The sequence below is a fragment of the Amblyraja radiata genome, chromosome 20 (assembly GCF_010909765.2).
Source record: "Amblyraja radiata isolate CabotCenter1 chromosome 20, sAmbRad1.1.pri, whole genome shotgun sequence".
NCBI lineage: Eukaryota > Metazoa > Chordata > Chondrichthyes > Rajiformes > Rajidae > Amblyraja > Amblyraja radiata.
The window spans coordinates 20372187-20392618 of record NC_045975.1 but is presented as its reverse complement, the minus strand read 5'-3'; the positions used below and the strand labels follow the sequence as shown (position 1 = coordinate 20392618).

Sequence of the window (20432 nt, the reverse complement as noted above, 5' to 3'; positions counted from 1 at the left end):
AGATGGTGATTTTTCTTTGCAAGAGGAGTATGTCAGCTGCTATTGATATTGACTATCATTGGACAGATGATAGGTACTTTTGTAGTTAACAGCAAGAGAACACCCCGAGTCCAGATGGTGTATGCAATGAAGCAGGTGTTTCTAGAATGGGAGTGGGTTTGGAAATTCCTGGGAATTCGATCAGGAGATTGAAGCCGTCATATTATATGACTTGTAAACAGTAAAAAGCTGAGAAAATAGAGTTTAGTATGAGCTGTGAAAGAGTGAAATGAGAAAAGAGAGGAGATGTAAAGCAAAAAAAAAGACGTTGTCACCCAAAATCTGTTGGGAAAACAATAGAGAAGTAGTTGGTTTATAATAATAATAAAAACAATCCTTCACTAGTGAAGTAAACCATCACTATTCATGTCAGATTTTATCATTAAACCAGGAAAGGGGGTGGCGGAGGAGATATTATTCCTGCAGCAATTATATGGAAACAAGAAAAAAAACAGACAAAGTCATCAAATACAAATAAATGACTGTCCAGATTGCCAGCTGTGTTTTTTAAATCATGTTGTTATCAAAAATATAACTTACAAGAGAAAGTGCGTCTTGTGTTTGATGTAAAAGAGGTTCTGGCAACTGGGAGAGGTGAATACATTCTGGGATTTTTATGGTACCTCCATCCAAATCAGCAATAATCACATCCAACTAGAAAAATAAAACAATTAAAAAGAATATGTAGAAAACTGGTATCAAAAATTAGGAATGATTTCTGAAAAGTGCCACATTATTTATAAACTTTACACAATTCCTAAAAATATTACACTGAGACATGGGAATTGCCCATCTTAAATAGACCTGTCAGCTCAAATCATCCACAATGCCATTTATTCTCCACGCAAGCATAAATCATATTCCTAAACATCAATGTTTTGTATTCAATTTGTATATTAATGTTCTAAAAATGCCACAGCATCAATAATAATACATTGTTAAAATATGCAACTTTCTTAGCAGAGTCCTGATCATGAAGACTCAGAAATTTTCAAGATATTCAACTGTTTTTGCAGATATCTAGTGCAACATTGAGCTTCACAAGATTTTGCTACTAGCTCTAGATCATGAAAACATTAGATCCCAAAATGGACTGAGAGACCACCAGTAATACCAGGTTTATGCTGTTATGGCTGAATTATTGAAATAGCAATCAAGCTTCTGGACCACTGTTCTACAACGATGATTGCTGATCACAAAATAGCTGCTGGGGAATTTAAATTCAAGTATTAAATAAATCTGCAATTCAAGTAGCGATTTATGATACGAATGAAAATTTGTAACATTTTACCTATGGTAAAACTAGTGGGATTGCCTTTTTAAAGAAAACTCATTTGGTTCATTAAATCCTTTAGCCAAATAATCAGGATTCTGGACCTACCAATGTTGCTAACCTTGTTCAGGAACAATTATTGTTGGACAGCAATGTCAGTAAAGTCCACATTCTGTGAACAAATAAATGAAGCACAATCACCCCGGCTGATGATAATCCTGATACCCCTAACATCTTTTTCAAATTAATCAAACAATTAATCAATCAATCAATGTTTCTATTTAATTCCAGTTCCAACTTTTCCAGAGGAACTGTATAACTCTCACAAGGGACAAGGCCCCTTGGACCCTATCATCAAATGCTGTCTTGAACTGGCTCCAGTGGCCTGCAGAGCATTCCAACACAAAGACATACGAGTGCAACTCTCTTTCTTGATTGTTAATGCTCAAACTAATACAAATCAAAACATTTAACTGAGTACATTTCAACAATTTTCAATCATAAAGCAATTTAAATCTAGTGAGAAATATCATACCAGAGAATGTGTTTTGGTAATAATGTAGACACGTTGTGCTGTGCAAAATGTATACAAATGGGCTGTGACATACCAGTTCGTGAATTTCACTGTGAAACATGGAGTGTACACCAATGATAAATGGAGTTGGTGAGCTTAGTACTTCCAAGAGTCGTGAAGGGAGAATCGGAATGTAAGGGTAACTAGGGAGAAACAAAAAAGGAAAGAGAATTGGCAGCATTAATCACATTTTACGGAAAAAAATCCAGTCATTTTTTTCTTCTGTGTGCTCAGCCAGTAGCCTCTTGGGCTGTTCAATCGACAGATTTTAATAAATAACAGATCTAAAAATATAAACTCAGCTTCTTCATGGCTTTATTGGTAATAAAATGCTTTTGCTGGCCTGCAATTTTCATATTTAACTTTAAATAAATGCAATTAATAAAGCAATTGCAACATTCTTGGTTTGATAATTACAGTATTTACCGTTTAAATGCGCTAAAATCACAATGAAGTCAGTGAAATAATCTCCCTGCAAAACCAAAATTTAAGGAAATACTAGATTGCCAGGCATTTTCCCAAAAAAATAAAACTGCAAAATAAACTAATTTCATTGACAGCCAAGACTGAAACAGCTAATTTCTTTATTTAAAGTTTGTAAAGTATTTTAAAAGTCTTAAAAAGATAGCCACTGGCTTAATTGTTGATAAAGTTTGCATTTCCCATTAAATAAACTGTGCTGCATTTGGAATCTAGATTCTAGTTTTTTGTGTATGATTTCTCTTGCTCTCTCTCTCTCTCTCTCTCTCTACCTCACCTCCATGAATTTAACTCCCATTTCACACATTATCCAAATGTCTCCACAACATAACAGACATAGCCCATATTCTCTCCCATCCTTCCCCCTTCTCTTAGGACATGATTGTTTTCTATTTTTTCCCAATTCTGACAAAAGTCTGACACATGAACTCTGCATTTCTTTCCAAAGACACCATTGGATTGACTGAATGTTTCTTGTTTCCTTTCCTTTGTTTCAGATTCATTGCATCCACAGTTTTTGGTTTCCAAAAGCTACAGACATATTTACCCGCTAGGGTAGGATTAATAATAACATTGAACGACTCCTGTCCGTCACTTTCTCATGATTGAAGAAGAAAGGCCATAACTAAAAATGCAGCTCAGTGATTGAGACCATTATAATCATTTTGAATAATGCACATTGCGTCAATATGATCCGAATAAAGCCAATGATAAGTCTCATAAAGTTTGAAGGATCTCAACGCAAAACATCACCTGTCCATTCCCTCCCCAGATGCAGCCCGACTGCTAAGTTCCTCTAGCACTTTATGATTTGTTCAAGATTCCAGTATGTACAGTCTCTTGTGTCTCAATGATAAATCTTATTAGAGCCATTTGGTCATACAGCATGGAAACAAGCACTTTGGCTTGCCCACTCCAAACAACATGCCCATCAAACTAGTCCCACTTGCCTGCGTTTGGTCCATATTCCTCTAAACCTACCCTATCCATACACCTAAATGTTTCTTAAATGTTGTGATGGTATGTAGCTCAACTACCTCCTACGGCAGCTTGTTCCATATGCCTACCACCCTTTGTGTAAAAAATGTTGGCCCTCAAGTTCCTGTTAAATATTTCTTCCCTCACCTTAAACCTGTCCTCTGGTTCTCAATTCTCCCACTCTGGGTAAAATACTTCACTTATTTTCCACTTATTAGAAAGAACTTATGAATTATGAAATGTTAATTCCTGTTCAAAATATGTAGGAAAGAACTGCAGATGCTGGTTTAAATCGAAGGTAGACACAAAATGCTGGAGTAACTCAATGGGACAAGCAACATCTCTAGATGCTGCCTGCATTTTGGGTTGACGTTCCAGTTCAAAATAGATATCAATTAACCACTCTATATTGTTCATATTTTGAAAAAATAGTCATGCATTACCTCTTGACATTGATGAAATGTCAATGAAAAGATTCAAAATAACTCCACAGAATATAACGAGGCTCATGACATCTAGCAGCATATTCTTACTAGTACCCCATGTACTGTATTTATGTTCTGTTAAACATTTCAGCCCTTTAACGCACTATCTTGATAAATGTTATAAACTAAATTCTATACGAGCAGGGTCTATAAATTATATTTATGCATATTAAAAGTTGATGCATTATGGAAGTCTCCAGAGGAAAAAAAAACATTATTTCATATATTTTATGGAATGTAATAGGAATTAAGGTCTCACCTATATTTCAGAGGGAATATTAAAGACTCTAGTGCTCTGGATGCTTCACCGAGCCTCTGATGACTAGTTGAGTGGAAAATAATCTTGTTTTCTGTAAGCACGGCACAGAAAAGGCTGAATACTTGTTGGATGCCTTTAAATAGAAAAGTAAATAAAATAGCATTGCAACCCAAAAACTTTAAATCTGTTTATGACCTAATTTAGTATCAGGAATATTAAGTAAATCTAATGCAAGTTAACTTTAATTACACCATTGCACATTTCTATGTTAACAAATATATTTCGTAGGATTAGTATTATTGCAACCCAAACTAAAATACACATCAACAATCTGAAGTTCATTTGTACATTTTAGCTTTCAAATGTATATATTATAAATAAAAAATGCTTGGTGCTAATGATGATACTGATATACTAACATTAATTGAACTCAAATGGCTCAACACAGCTGGAGAAGAGGTGTCCAGACAGAAATGTCCGAGAGTGGGCTCAACTGGGGAGATCTCGAAAGAATTGCCAACAACTGAGGGAGGTGGAGGACATTTGTCAATGGCCTTTGCTCCCTAGAGGAATAAAGGGCTTAAGTAGAAGAAGAAGAAGAAGAAGAAGAAGAAGAAGAAGAAAAAGGAGAAGAACAAGACGAAGAAATGGCTCAGTAATATCTCTCTACCCAAATCTTGTCTGTCCAATTTGACGCCATTTCTAAAGTACACAATTTTTACTTAATTACAAAGTTAATCATGGATTGGCAATAAATGATGCATTACTACAGTCACCCAAATACCAAGAATATGTGGGGGTCTTCGGAAAGGGAACAATGCAGAGCACAGACAGACAGGGTGCATCAGGTAGTGTTAAGAGTGTAAAAGCACAAAAGTACACTGGTAAATAATGCCAGTGTGAGGAGGAAGGTTAAGATAAAATTGAAGGCAAAAAAAACATGAAAAGGATTAGACAGCTCATTTATATTAATTTCTGTATAAGGATTTTACTGAGGTTAGAGAAAATGGAAATAATGTAACTACATTTGACGTATGTGAATACACAAGTGTATTAAATTCTCCACTGCTCCTGAGAACTTCTAGCCCATGACCACCCAAAGTGAAGCAGCAGCGTTCAGGACGAGAACCCGAAGGCTATGTATCAGAATGGAAGAAGTACACGCCCTGACAAACTAGTACTCTGTTCACTTCTACCCCATCTGCAGTAATCTGCAGTTCTCACCTTGGCCTTACTAGCAGCATCAGAACCCACAATACAGGGATGGGAACAAATCATCCTCTATCCCAAGGGACTAGGCTAAGAAGGTAAATAAGGTTATTGCAGTCACCAGAGTGAAAATGAATATGGAGATTGTTGAGGCATTGGATACACTAAAGATTGATAGCACAGTGCTAATATATATAGTGATGGAACTTAAAGTAGGTTTGTCACCAGGACCCGGTGGAATCTATCCTACAATTTAGAGGAAAGTACAAGCGAAAATCGTGGAAACGCTGATCACAATTTCCCAATGCTCTTTGGATGCAAGAGTGGAACAGTGGACTGGAGAGTGGAAAATACTACTCTGTTCAAAAATAGCGAGTAAGGATATCCCAGCAATGCACGCCTGATAGCTGAAGCCTTGGTGGTAGGAAAGGTTGGAGGAAAATGATTAAGGGAAGCCAGAATGGATTTGTTAAGGCAAACCCTGCTTAATCGCTATGGCAACATTTTGTCAGAAAGTAACAAATAAAGTAGATAAGCGAAATACAGCCAATGTGGCATACATAGACTTCCAAAAAGGCACAGGAAAAAAGGACATTATTCTACATGAGTACGGCGTAGAGGGACCTGTGGAAATTAATGCTAAAGTTCTTAAAAGTGGCAGGGCGGATTAAGAAAGCTGCTAATAAGGCAAACACAAGTCTAGGCTTTCTAAATAGAGGCATGTCGTTTTTCTGGTTGCTTTCCGAACTGGTGGCCTGTGGTTGGTGGTGTGCCTCAGGGATTGGTGCTAGGCCCATTGCTGTTTGTGGTTTACATCAATAATTTGGATGAGAATGTACAAGGTATGATTAATACATTTGCAGATTACACTAAAGTAGGTGGTATCACAGATGGTTATCAAACATTACAGCAGGATATTGATCAGCAGGGCAAGAGATCTGAGGAATGGCTAATGTGGTTTAACGCATTTAAGTGCGAGGTGTTGCAGTTTGGGAACTCAAACCAAGGCAACAACTTTACAGTTAATAACTGGACCCTAGGGAGTGTTGTAGAGCAGAGGAGTGCAGGTGCACAGTTCCTGGAAAGTGGCATCACAGTTAAGAGTGGTCAAGGAGGCTTTTGGTACATTGGCCTTCATCTGGCAGTGCATTGAGTATAGAAGTTGGGATATTATCTTATAGTTGTACAAGATGTTGGTGAAGCCACATTTGTAGTATTATGTTCAGTTTTGGTCACCCTGCTATAGAAAGGATTTAGTTAACCTGGAAAGAGTGCAGAGTATATTTACGAGGAGGTTGCTAGGACTCGAGGACCTGAGAGGGAGAGGTTGAGCAAGCCAGGAGTTTATTGGGAGAGAAGGAGGCTTTTGGCAGATAAGCCTTCATTTGGGGTATTGTGTTCAATTCTGGGAACCATGTTATAGGAAAGATGTTGTTAGATTGGAAAGGGTGGAGAGATTTACAATGCTGTTGCCAGGACTAGAGGGTCTGAGATATAGGGAGAGGTTGAGCTGGCTGGGACTATATTCCCTGGATCGCAGGAGGATGAGGGGTGATCTTATAGAGGTGTATAAAATCATGAGAGGAATAGATCGGGTAAGTGCAAAGTGCCTCTTGCCCAGAATCGAGAACTAGAGGGCATAGGTTTAAGGTGAAAGGAAAGATTTTATAGGAATCTGAGGGGTAACGTTTTCAAGCAAAGGGTGTATGGAATGAGCTGTGGAGTAAGTAGTTGAGGCAGGGACTATCACAACATTTAAAGCAGCAATTAGACAGGTACATGGATATGACGGGTTTAGAGGGATATGGGCCAATTGCAGGAAAGCGGGTCTAGTGTAGATGGAACATATTGGTTGGGTTGGGCAGAAGGGCCTATTTCCATACTGCATGTCTCCTTGTGGGGAATAGATAGAGTAACGCGCAGAACCTTTTATGCAGAGTAGGGTAATCAAGAACCAGAGGACATAGGTTTAAGGTGAGAGGGTAAAGGTTTAATAGGAACCAGAGGAGCAATTTTTTCCACACATAGGATGGTGCGCATATGGATGAGCTGCCAGAGACAGTAGTTGAGGCAAGTACTATAACAACATTTAAAAAATATTTGAACAGGTACATGGATAGGAAATGTAGAGAAAGATATGGAGCAAATGCAGACATGCATAGATGGGGCATCCTGGTCAGCATGGACACGTTGGGCTGAAGAGCCTGGTTCCATTCTGTATGACTCTATGACTATGTCTCTATGTCATAGATTACAAAGACATGGGAATTGGGCCGAACTTTTATAAAACAAGTCTTAAGTGGATTACTATGTTCAATTTTATTTGCCTCATTACAGAAAGGATGTGAAGACTTTAGAGAGAGTCCAGAAAAGATTTAAGAGATTGGTTGCTGGAATATTTATGTTAGTTTAGAGATACAGCATGGAAACAGGCCCTTCGGCCCACCAGGCCACACCGACCATTGATCAACCATCTCATCCATTCCCCACACAATTGGTGTAATTTAATCGGAGAATGAGTGATTGCAACTACAGGGACAGAGCAACTGAACTTGTTTTCAAAGAGACGACTTCTGTGTTGTAAACATTCTATGATTAAACTGATGATGCAAAAGGGATTAACATTCTCATAACCAGAGCACTAAAACATGTACTTGGATACAAGTTACTTAAACTAAAGAAAATCAAAACTATGATTGGGTTGACAGTGGAGATGCAATGGCAAAGATTTCAAGACCGCATGGATAAACTGGAAATTGTTCATCCCTGTCTGGCAAAAAAATAAAACTGAGAAGGTGGCTCAACCGTGGCTGACAAGGGAAGTCAAGGATAGTGTTAAATCCAAGGAAGAGACATATAAATTGGCCAGTAAATGCGGCAAACCAGAGGACTGGGAGAAATTTAGAACTCGACAGAGGAGAACAAAGGGATTAATTAAGAGGGGGTAAAATGAGCATGAAAGAAAGCTTGCAGGGAATATAAACACTGACTGTAAACGTTTCTTTAGGTATGAAAAAAGGAAAAGAATAGTGAAGATGAATGTAGGTCCATTACAGCCAGAGACAGATGAATTTATAATGGAAAACAAGGAGGGAGAGAGAAAATGGGGAATTGTAGACCAGGAAACAAGGAGGGAGAGAGAAAATGGGGAATTGTAGACCAGTTAGCCTTACATCGGTAGTGGGGAAGATGCTGGAGTCGATTATTAAAGATGTTATCGCAGCGCATTTGGAAAGCAGTGACGGGTTCGGTCAAAGTGAGCATGGATTTACGAAGGAGAAATCATGCTTGACTAATCTTTTGGAATTTTTTAACAATGTAACAAGTAGAATGGACAAGGGATAAGGTTATAATCTGGCCTTTCAAAAAAACTATTGACTAGGTCCCACACAAGAGATTAGCGTGTAAAATTAGAGCACATGGTATTGGGCATAGGGTATTGACATGGATAAAGAACTGGTTGGCAGACAGGAAGCCAAGAGTAGGAATTAACGGGTCAATTTCAGAATGGCAGTGTCTAGTAGGGTGCCGCAAAGCTCGGTGCTGGGACTCCAGTTGTTTACAATATATATTAACGATTTGGACGAGGGAATGTAACATCTCTAATGCCCCTATCGCACTTAGGAAACCTGAACGGAAACCTCTGGAGACTTTGCGCCCCACCCAAGGTTTCCGTGCGGTTCACGGAGGTTCCCCAAGGTTTTTGTCAGTCTCCCTAATGGTCGAAAGTGGTTTCTGCTTCATCTATGTTCCGGCAATTATTACAAAAAATTCAAAACCGGCCATGACTAAAAATAGGTTGCCGTTTAAAAAATTGGTAATTTTTTAGTCGAAGCCGGTTGCGATGCTAGTTGAAGGTGGTTGCTGGAGGTTGCAGGTGGTTACCGGAGGTTGCAGGTAGTGGAAGGTATGGCCTGGGCATGTATGGCCTGGGCATGTATGGCTGCTGAAGGAACTGGCTCACTTATCTTCATTTATGATACAACTGCTGATGGTAGTAGCAATAATGAATTCTGAAGTGTATAGACACATCCTATCTGCTCAAGTTCAAACACATGCCTCAAAACTCATTGGCCGGCGGTTCATTCTACAGCAAGACAATGATCCCAAACACACTGCTAAAGCAACAAAGGAGTTTTTCAATGCTAAAAATGGTAAATTCTTGAGTGGCCAAGTCAATCACCCTATCTAAACCCAGTTGAGCATGCCTTTTATATGCTGAAGAGAAAACTGAAGGGTACTAGCCCCCAAAACAAGCACAAGCTAAAGATGTCTGCAATACAGGCCTGGCAGAGCATCAACAGAGAAGACACGCAGCTACTGGTGATGTCCATGAGTCACAGACTTCAAACAGTCATTGCATGCAAAGGATATGCAACAAAATACTAAACAAGACTACTTTAATTTACATGACATTGCTGTGTCCCAAACATTATGGTGCCCTGAAATGGGGAGACTATGTATAAACATTGCTGTAATTTATACATGATAAAACCAAAATGTATAAAAATGGCCTTTAATAAAATCTGACAACGTGTACTTTAACCACATGTGATTTTTTCTATTACAAATCTCAAATTGTTGAGTGGAGAGGCAAATAAATAAATGATGGGTCTTTGTCCCAAACATTATATAGGGCACTGTATTTTCTACGTTTTTGTGTCTCTATGATACTAAATAAAATGATTTTATATAACATTTGTATTTTTAATTTAAAGGTCATCACTTTTATTTCAAGGCACCTATTTCATGCTCGAAACACATTGGCGTGCTTTCAAATCTACCTTTGTTAGAGAGGTAGAGAATGGAACTCATTTTTGTCTATGCTGTAAATTGAAATGAAAGCCAAAAAGCATCATTACACACATTCCATTTAAAGTATGCAGAGAACTACCCGCAGATCCCATGAGACAGTTTTTCTTATGTTTTTAATAGAATTCAGTATGTTTTTAATTAGTTATAGTGAAAATACAAGTAATGGCAAAAACAAACCTATGCAAAACAAAATATTATTGGACTAATTTTTAGATGATTGTTCACAAATATTATTTTGTAAAGTATTGATCATATTGTCCTTAGTCCACATTTCCTGAAGCATATCATATGATCTGGCACTGATCATGTTTTTCCTGTTATGCTTGTAGCACAGTAGAGAAACTCATTTCATCTTAAGTGCTTCGTACCCCTCAAAATAATACTCATTACTGACAAGTGGCTTTTTTTTTTTCATCTAAATACAGCGATTCAGAGAACTTAAAACATTTAGGAGAGAAAAAAAAACGCGATACGTTGTAATACAACACAATTTCATTTACAATTATTTTACTCAACGTAATTGCCTTGAATTCCATGTATTTTTCCACCACCAGACATTCCTTGTGCTAAACATACTGTAATTTTTTGAGACATTCGCCAATTTGAATAATTAGTAATTTGAGCATCAACTGCCCATCAATTTAAGTCAGAAACTTTTACATACAGCTCTAGTTTCGTTTTTTTCGTTTAGTTTAGAGATACAGCCCCTTCAGCCCCTTAGGAAACAGGCCCTTCAGCCCACCAAGTCTGCAGTGGCCAGCGATCCCCACACATGCACACTATCCTAAACACATTAGGGACAATTTACTTGTCCCACGCCAATTAACCTGCAAACCTGTACGTCTTTGGACTGTGAGAGGAAACCTAAAATCTTGGAAAAAACTGACGCGGTCACGGGGAAAACGTACAAACTCAGTACAGACAGCACCCGTAATCGGGGTCAAACCCGGGTCTCCGGCGCTGCAAACCAGCAACTCTACCGCTGCGCCACCACGGTAATCATATGCAATTATAAATCAATATGGCCAATCAGATGAAAGTTATTGTGTTGCTCAGTCTTAAAACATTTAATTTGCTAATCAAAGTGCAATTTCACACAAAGTAACAATGGTAATCTTTTACTTAAGTTTATTTTCAACCAGAATCCAAATAGACCTTTGTTAATGAAGTGATTTTCATTGTCTAGCAATATAATAACTTCATTATTTTCTTTGCAATGTTTTTCACTTGGGTATGTGAAAAAATGTTGATGTTCTTATTGCCTGTTCAGGCTACTTTGACTATTTCACATCACCAGGTTTTCAACCCTTGTGCACAAAATGCATTTGTTTGTTTTTGCTTTGCTGTATGAATAATTTTATTACAAATACACAATACCCTATATATAAAGCTGTAATCTCGATATGTACTCTGATGCTGTAAGGTTGTACTCAATTTTTCTCCTTCATTCAACTCTCTATTTATTTTAAGCAGAAATTTAGAGTCCATGGATATACTCTAGATTAACATGTTGTAATTCATGGGTCAACCATGATAATTGCTGTGAAACATGTTTGTTGCATCAGTGTTTACTTAGCTCTTCAGATCACTGAAAGGCAATTAATTTCCTGTAGGAAATAACACTTACAAAAAACAATCACCAACAAATCATGATGGACTCATCAACAGAACAAATGTTTCATCTTTAAAAAACGTAACAACATCCTGTTGGTAACAGAGACATATACACAAGGAATGATTTTGGAAATAACATCTATTTCCTGATTTCGAAGTTAAGAATCCAACATGAAACGTACTTATGATTTGCCCAAACAATTATGATCAATTTATGCAGTACTTTTCCACGTGCTACAACTCAACATTCTTGGCAAACAAAGATTTGTTTTTAATCTGATTTGATAATCATTGTACTAATGTAACTAAACAAGAACACCCACTTTAAAAGATGCTTGGACTGTATGGACTGTAGATCAGCAATTTTAAACAATATTTTGTGCAATACTATTAAGTTTCATCCTGAAGAATTTCCATCTGATATTTTCAGATATATTGGAAGTGAGATGATAACATTCAACCACTAAGCAAAAAAACAAATACATTCTGAGTAACACAATTCAAAAACCATGTGAGCATATCCCTTGGGTTTATGTCTGTAGATGTCCTTAAATGACAGAAACGGAGTAAAAAAACAATGGAAACAGCTTAGGCAGGAGAAATTAGCCGTTTGTACTTACGTAGCATCAAAAAATGTTAGGAAATATCTCAAATACGCCACTCGTTAGATGTACAAATGATTATAAAAATTAAAAGATCTGTCAAAAAGAATCAGCTCAAATTCTTAAACAACTGTCCTCTGAAAGTACTCAAGCACACTATAAGAAATCGAAAATAAATTAACATTTGTCTTTCATTCTCCCAGGCAACTGCCCGAAGGTAAAGTAGACTATTGACAAATTTGGTGCTTTTAGTGACTGTTGGCCCAATTTCACTTCATCAATAAGACCACCAGCATTCATTTCAAATCATCTGACTGTGCTTGTCCTTAACCCATTTCATCCAAAACACACATCCATATATTTATTTTCTCCAAACATTAAAATTCAGTTTCCCTGGCCTGTGCCTCATCTTATTCCCTACCTTGGTTTGTGTTCCAAGACAACTTTTGTCCAGATATGAACTAGCACCAACATCATATTCACCCATTTTACTAATCTCACCTTACCCCTGTCTCTTTTCTTCTGATGCAACTAATCTCTGTGATTGCTGCATTCCACCATTCTGGTTCTAATTGCTCAATGCTTAACAACCTTGCCTTCAGCTGCCAAAGGCCAAACAGCTCGAAAATTCCCATCATAAACTTTCACCTCACTTAAAACATTTCTTGAAATCCACCTTTATAACCTGGTTTTGGTCACAGATCCTGACGTCTCTGTGTGTTTGGGTCAGCAATTTGATAATCCTCTTATGAAGTGTCTTTAGATATTTGTGCTATGATGAAGGTACTGCTTAATGCAAGTGGCTGTTCTGTAAATCAGACATATAAACCCAAACACCTGTTTAGAAAACAGAACATGAATAGAAACAGAAAGCTGAGGTAACTCAGCAGGACAGGCAGCATCTCTGAAGAGAAGGAATGGGTGACGATTTGGGTCGAGACCCTTCTTCAAACTAGTTAGGGATAAGGGAAATAAGAGATATAGACAGTGATGTGGAGAGATAAATAACAATGAATGAAAGATATGCAAAAAAGTAACGATGATAAAGGAAACAGGCCATTGTAAGCTGTTTGTAGGGTGAAAATGATAAGCTAGTGCGACTTGGGTATTTACTCCACCTTTTTGTGTCTATCTTTTGTTTAAACCAGCATCTGCAGTTCCTTCTTACACATGAATAGAAACAGATTTGATTATCCAGGGTTGCATCATAAATATAGGAATCAGCCAAGTGGAAGGCTGAAGTGACCTTTGTTTGTGATAGAATGTTGAATAGCATTCATCTTCCACCACAAAGGTACAAATTAAGGGACAACACTCTTGTTTTGTAAATACTGACTCAACTACTTCATTGTCAGTATTCTCACATTTCCATACCAAATTCTGTATCCTCAGTCAATTGCCTGCGTGCACATAATTTTAATTCAACTAATGACAATTTAAATCACTGTATCTGTATGATTTTAAACAAAAGTATCACGGAATTATTCATAAAATATCTTGAGATGATGGATCCTCAGACCAGCATTTATTTGGATTCCAGACAGGATCAAGAAATTACTGCATGATTTAGTCCTGTTCGGACCCTGTCATCCTGAATAATTTGTCATGAGACCCCGGATGCGTCTTTACCAACATTGTCACATTGTACTTAATTTACATCATAATATTTTGAAAAATGTTACAAAATATATTTGAACAATCATCAAGAAAATGTAGACCTACCCAATTGTTGAAAGAGAAGGGCTACACTTGTGCTCGTCACAGGAAGACCATCGTACAAGGGAGTTTGAATCAATTGCCTATCTCCAGCTCCCAAGGAGAAGAGTTTCTACAGGGAAAAGTTAATATAATATCAATACAATGTTCTTACAGAATTGAAGAAGAACAAATATGGTTGAGGCAGATATCCATTCAATTCAACAAAGTTTACTCGATATCAGGAGACAGCAGTGATAATGTCCAACACTACTTCAATGAAGAAATACACATCTCTATATATCATATATCTATATACTTAAAAGTCTGATCTTGTATATTTATTTGTGTGTGTGTGTGTGTGTTTGTGTACAATCACATCTTCTCGAAAACACGACGCGCTAACGGTAAAATTTTTAGATATTCCGGTAGAAATCTTTTACCGTGGAGTTTCCGAAATCGCCTTATCTGAAAATGTCATGCTTTATTTCTCGAGTTATTACTGAAAATGTTCAAAAATATGACAAAACTTGAATTTTAAAACGACTGCCTTTCGGTGATGACGTCCCAATGGCTCTGTTCCACGCACTGCGAATGACATCACCCCCCTGACCCCTCCCCCGCCCCCCATCAGTTATTCAAAAGACGCAGAAAGAACGAGCAGGTCGGGCCCTGTACTGGAGCTCTCGGCTCGGTCTCAACTCGGTCTCGGGTCGCCCGGGTCCTCGGTCCCTCTCTGTTCCTCTCTCTCTCTGCCCCTCTCTTTCTCTCTGCCTCTCTCACTCTCTCTGCCCCTCTCTCTCTCTCTCTCATCTCTGCCCCTCTATCGGTATGCCAAGGAGGACTCTCTCGAACTTCTACATGTGCACTGTAGAGAGCATGCTGACCGGTTGCATTGTGGCTTGGTTCGGCAACTTGAGCGCCCAGGAGCAGAAAAGACTACAAAAAGTTGTAAACGCTACCCATTCCATCATCGGCTTTGATCTCCCTACCATCGAGGGGATCTATTGCAGTCGCTGCCTCAAAAAGGCTGGCAGCATCATCAAGGACCCACACCATCCTGGCCACATACTCATCTCCCCGCTACCTTCAGGTAGAAGGTACAGGAGCCTGAAATCTGGTACATCCAGGTTCAGGAATAGCCACTTCCCCACAGCCATCAGGCTATTAAACTCAACGCAAACAAAACTCTGAACATTAATAGCCCAATGCACTTTATCTGTTTATTTATTTATGTGTGTATATATATATATTCAATGGTATATGGACACACTGATCTGTTCTGTATTGATGCCTACTATATTCTGTTGTGCTGAAGCAAAGCAAGAATGTCATTGTCCTATCTGGGACACATGACAATAAACTACCTTGAATCTTGAATCTCTGCCCCTCTCTCTCTCTTTCTGCCCCTCCCTCTCTCTCTGCCCCCTCTCTATCTCTCTCTCTCTGCCCCCCTCTCTCTCTCTCTGCCCCCCTGTCTCACTGCCCCTCTCTCTCTCCCCCTCCCTCTCTTCCCCTCACTGCCCTCTTTCTGCCTCTGTCCTCTGCCCTGCCTCTGTCCTCTCCCTGTCTCTGCCCTCTCTCTCTCTACCCACCTCCATCTCCCTCTCTAGCCGTGCCCGCGAGTATGCTCGCAGATGTCCAATCGCAATGCCAAATGCTCGCAGATGTCCAATCGGAATGGATCCATTTACATGTACGGCTTCCGACTGCATTTCTTCCTTTGATTCACTGCAACTCCGAAACCAGACGCAGAATCGCCGACATCTTTTCCATTTCGGTAGAGATTTCACTTTTCTTTCTAAGTATCCGCTCCTCATTACATTTCGTCGTGTTTAAGTACACGTTTTTAATCAAATCCTCCACCCCCCCCCCCCCCCCCCTCCCAATATTTCAAAAATAAACTGGCTTCTCACCCATAGAAGCAGCACCAGCCCCAGCCCCTGGTGAACGTTCCAACGTGTGATGTCACAATGCCCAATGCTCACATATGTCCAATCGGAATGGATCCATTTACATATGCCTTTGCAGGAGCCCGAGCCAATGGTGAACGTTCCATCGTGTGGTCACAATGCCCAATGGTCAAATACATTGTTGCCATAGAGGGAGTACAGAGAAGGTTCACCAGACTGATTCCTGGGATGTCAGGGCTTTCATATGAAGAAAGACTGGATAGACTCGGCTTGTACTCGCTAGATTTTAGAAGATTGGGGGGGGATCTTATAGAAACTCCTGATTACATTTCGTCGTGTTTATGTACACATTTTTAATCAAATCCCCCCCCCACCAAATATTTTTTTTAAAACTGGCATCTCACCCATAGAATCAGCCCCAGACTCGGTTTGTACTCGCAAGATTTTAGAAGTTGAGGGGGTATCTTATAGAAACTTACAAAATTCTTAAGGGGTTGGACAGGCTAGATGCAGGAAGATTGTTCCAGATGTTGGGGAAGTCCAGAACAAGGGGTCACAGTTTAAGGATAAGGGGTAAATCTTTTACGACCGAGATGAGAAAAACATTTTTCACACAGAGAGTGGTGAATCTCTGAAATTCACAGGCACAGAAGGTAGTTGAGGCCTGTTCATTGGCTGTATTTAAGAGGGAGTTAGATGTGGCCCCTGTGGCTAAAGGGATCAGGGGGTATGGAGAGAAGGCAGGTACATGATGCTGAGTTGGATGATCAGCCATGATCATATTGAATGGTGGTGCAGGCTCGAAGGGACAAATAGCCTACTCCTGCACTTAATTTCTATGTTTCTATGTTTCCCTCTCCTCACCCCTCTCCCTCTCCGACCCATCACTCTCTCCCCCACCCCCCTTCCCGCTCTACCCCACCCCCTTCCCTCTCTCCCCCCGCCCCCTTCCCCTACCCCTCTGTCCCTCTTCCACCAATCCCTCTACCTCTCCCTCCCCACTTCCACTTCTCTCCCCTTACCCAACCCCTCTCCCTCCCTCACCCCCCTCTCTTCCCCTCCCTGTCCCACCCCTTCCCCTACCCTCTGTCCCTCTTCCACCACTCCCCCGTCCCTCTTCCACCACTCCCGCTACCCCTCCCTCCCTCCCCACTCTTCCACTTCTCTCCCACTTCTCTCCTCCCCCTCTCCCTCTCCTCACCCCTCTTCCATCCCTCTCTCCCCCACCCCTTCCCTCTCTCCCCGCCCCCTTCCCCTCTGTCCCTCTTCCATCACTCCCCCTACCCCTCCCTCTCCCACTTCTCTCCCCTTACCCCACCCCTCCCTCCACCACCCCTGTCTCCCCCTCCCTTCCCCTCTCTCCCCCACCCCTTCCCCTACCCCTTTGTCCCTCTTCCACCACTCCCCTTGTCCCTCTTCCACCACTCCTGCTACCCCTCTCCCCCTCCCTCCCTCCCTCCCTCCCCACTCTTCCACTTCTCTCCCCCCCTCCCCCCCAACACTCTTTCCCCTCTCACCCTCCCATCCCACTCTCCCCCTCCCTCCACACTCTTCCCCCTCTCCCTCCTCATTCCCTTACCGTGCACAGTCTCTGTCTTTAAGAAGGAACTACAGATGCTGGAAAATCGAAGGTAGACATAAAAAAAGCTGGATAAACTCAGCGGGTGCGGCAGCATCTATTGGAGCGAATTGAATGGTCAACGTTTTTGGCCGAAACCCGGAAGAAGGGTTTCGGCCAAAAACTTTGCCCTTTTCCTTCGGTCCATAGATGCTGCTGCACCCACTGAGTTTATCCAGCTTTTTTGATGTTGTACCAGCCTCTCTCTCTCTCTACCCTTTTCTCTTCTCTCGACTCATGCACGCCCGCTCCAACCCCCCCCCCCCCCCCCATCCACCTCTCTCCCCCATCCTCTTCTCACCCCCTCCCCTCCCCCTCTCCCTCTCCACCCTCCTCCTCCCCTTCCTCACACAATATTTTTTGTGGGGGCGGGTCCTCAGTGTGTGTGAATGTTTGTGGAGGCGGCCACGCGCTCTCCATTCAAGAAGACGCTCATCTGTTTGTGGAGGCGCGTGCTTAGTATGTGACCAAAGATCTTATAGCGGAGCTCTCCGCTACAAGATCTTTGTGTGTGACGACACACGCTCCCCCCCCCCCCCTTTGGTGCAGGAGGCGCGCGCAGCATCTGAACGCTCAGCGATTATTCGAATTCTTCACTAACTGTCATTCTGACTTTGCTTGTGAAGAGAAAAGTCCTGAATTGCATTTGTCTGATGCAGGAAGATTGTTCCCGATGTTGGGGAAGTCCAGGACAAGCGGGTCACAGTTTAAGGATAAAGGGGAAATCCTTTAGTACTGAGATGAGGAAAACATTTTTCACACAGATAGTGGTGAGTCTCTGGAACGCTCTGCCACAGAAGGTAGTTGAGGCCAGTTCATTGGCTATATTTAAGAGGGAGTTAGATGTAGCCCTTGTGGCTAAAGGGATCAGGGGATATGGAGAGAAGGCAGGTACAGGATACTAAGTTGGATGATCAGCCATGATCATATTGAATGGTCGTGCAGGCTCGAAGGGCCGAATGGCCTACTTCTGCACTTAATTTCTATGCTTCTATGTTTCCCTCTCTTCACCCCTCTCCCTCTCCCACCCATCCCTCTCTTCCCCACCCCCTTCCCTCTCTACCACCACCCCCTTCCCCCTACCCCTCTGTCCCTCTTTCACCACTCCCCCTACCCCTCCCTCCCCACTCTTCCACTTCTATCCCCTTACCCCATGCCTCTCCCACCCCCACCCCTCTCTCTTACCCTCCCTTCCCCTCTCTCCCCCACCCCTTCCCCTACCCCTCTGTCCCTCTTCCACCACTCCCCCGTCTCTCTTCCTCCACTCCCGCTACCCCTCTACCCCTCCCTCCCTCCCTCCCCACTCTTCCACTTCTCTCCCCCTTCTCTCCTCCCCCTCTCCCTCTCCTCACCCCTCTCCCTCTCCAATCCCTCTCTCCCCACCCCCTTCCCTCTCTACCCCACCCCCTTCCCTCTCCCCCCCACCCCCTTCCCCCTATCCCTCTGTCCCTCTTCCATCACTCCCCCTACCCCTCTCCTCCTCCCTCCCCACTCCTCTCCCCCTTCCCCTCTACTCTCCCTCCCCACTCTTTCCCCTCTCTCCCCCTCCCTCTCTCCTTCCAATCTTCCCCATCCCCCTCCCCCACATCTCTCTCCCCATCTCTCACCCCCTACCCCGCTCTCCTTTCCCTCCCAAATCGATCCCGTTTCCTCCTCCTCCTCTCCCCTCCCTCCCCACTTCTCACCCCCCCCCCCCCCCCGCAAACGCCGTTGGGGAAACAGACCCAACGGGTCTGCACTTGGTCTAGTAACTATTAAAAGTCTGATCTTGTATGTGTGTGTTTGTGTGTGTGTGTGTGTGTGTGTGTGTGTGTGTGTGTGTGTGTGTGTGTGTGTGTGTGTGTGTGTGTGTGTGTGTGTGTGGTGTGTGTGTGTGTGTGTGATTTTACATCTTCTCAAAAATCTTGTCATCTTCTACATCTTGTCATCTTCGTGTCATCTGTAAATTTGCTAATTGATGTATATTGTAAATAGCTGCGGTCCCAGCACCGAGCCTTGCGGTACACCACTAGTCACTGCCTGCCATTCTGAAAGGGACCCGTTAATCCCTACTCTTTGTTTCCTGTCTGCCAACCAATTTTCTATCCATGTCAGCACCCTACCCCCAATACCATGTGCCCTAATTTTGCCCACTAATCTCCTATGTGGGACCTTATCAAATGCTTTCTGAAAGTCCAGGTACACTACATCCACTGACTCTCCCTTGTCCATTTTCCTAGTTACATCCTTTAGGATGCCATGAAATGTAATCAGCAGTGTAATAAAAGGTGCCATTAAATGTAATCAGCAAGTAGGATTAAAGAACATCCAAAGGCTTTTATACATACATTAAAAACAAAAGAGTAAACAGCGAGAGGATAAAGGAGGACATTTATGCTTGGTGTCAGAGGATATAGGCAAGGTGCTGAACCAGTACTTTACAACCCGTATTCACCAAGGACAAGGACATGGAGGACACTGAGATCAATGTGGGGAGTACTAATATTCTAGGGCATTGATCTTATAGAGGTGTATAAAATTGTGAGAGGAATAGATCGGGTGGACAAACAGAGTCTCTTGCCCAGAGTAGGGGAATCGGCAACCAGAGGGCATAGGTTTAAGGTTAAGGGGGAAAGATTTTATATGAATCTGAAGGGTAACTTTTTAACACAAAGGGTGGTGGATGTATGGAATGAGCTGCCGGAGGAGGTAGTTGAGGAAGGGGCTATCAAGAAGCAAATACTAATATGTTTTTGTGTTATTTTAACAAATCATCTATCACTGTGCTTTGTTGCAGGATTTCACGTCGAGCAGCAGTGCCCCATTTGACTGAGGAATGCTTTTTAATATTATGACAGTTGCGTAAAACATTGATTCACCATCGTTATTTGTTTGAACG

General features: G+C 41.5%; 1 protein-coding gene across 3 annotated transcripts in view; it reads right to left on the bottom strand.

Annotated features, from left to right (window-relative positions):
• The window catches only part of sbf2 (SET binding factor 2), a 349247-nt gene that overhangs the window by 179571 nt on the left and 149244 nt on the right, over positions 1-20432 (bottom strand). For 2 of the 3 annotated variants that reach the window (XM_033038959.1, XM_033038960.1), the window contains exons 6-9: positions 14051-14156; positions 4089-4221; positions 1921-2029; positions 580-693 (exon numbers count right to left, since the gene is read on the bottom strand). In XM_033038959.1, the coding sequence (XP_032894850.1) occupies positions 580-693; positions 1921-2029; positions 4089-4221; positions 14051-14156 (462 nt within the window). Of the gene's footprint in view, positions 1-579; positions 694-1920; positions 2030-4088; positions 4222-14050; positions 14157-20432 lie in introns of those variants that run through there. The other variant, XM_033038961.1, reaches the window with a different exon arrangement.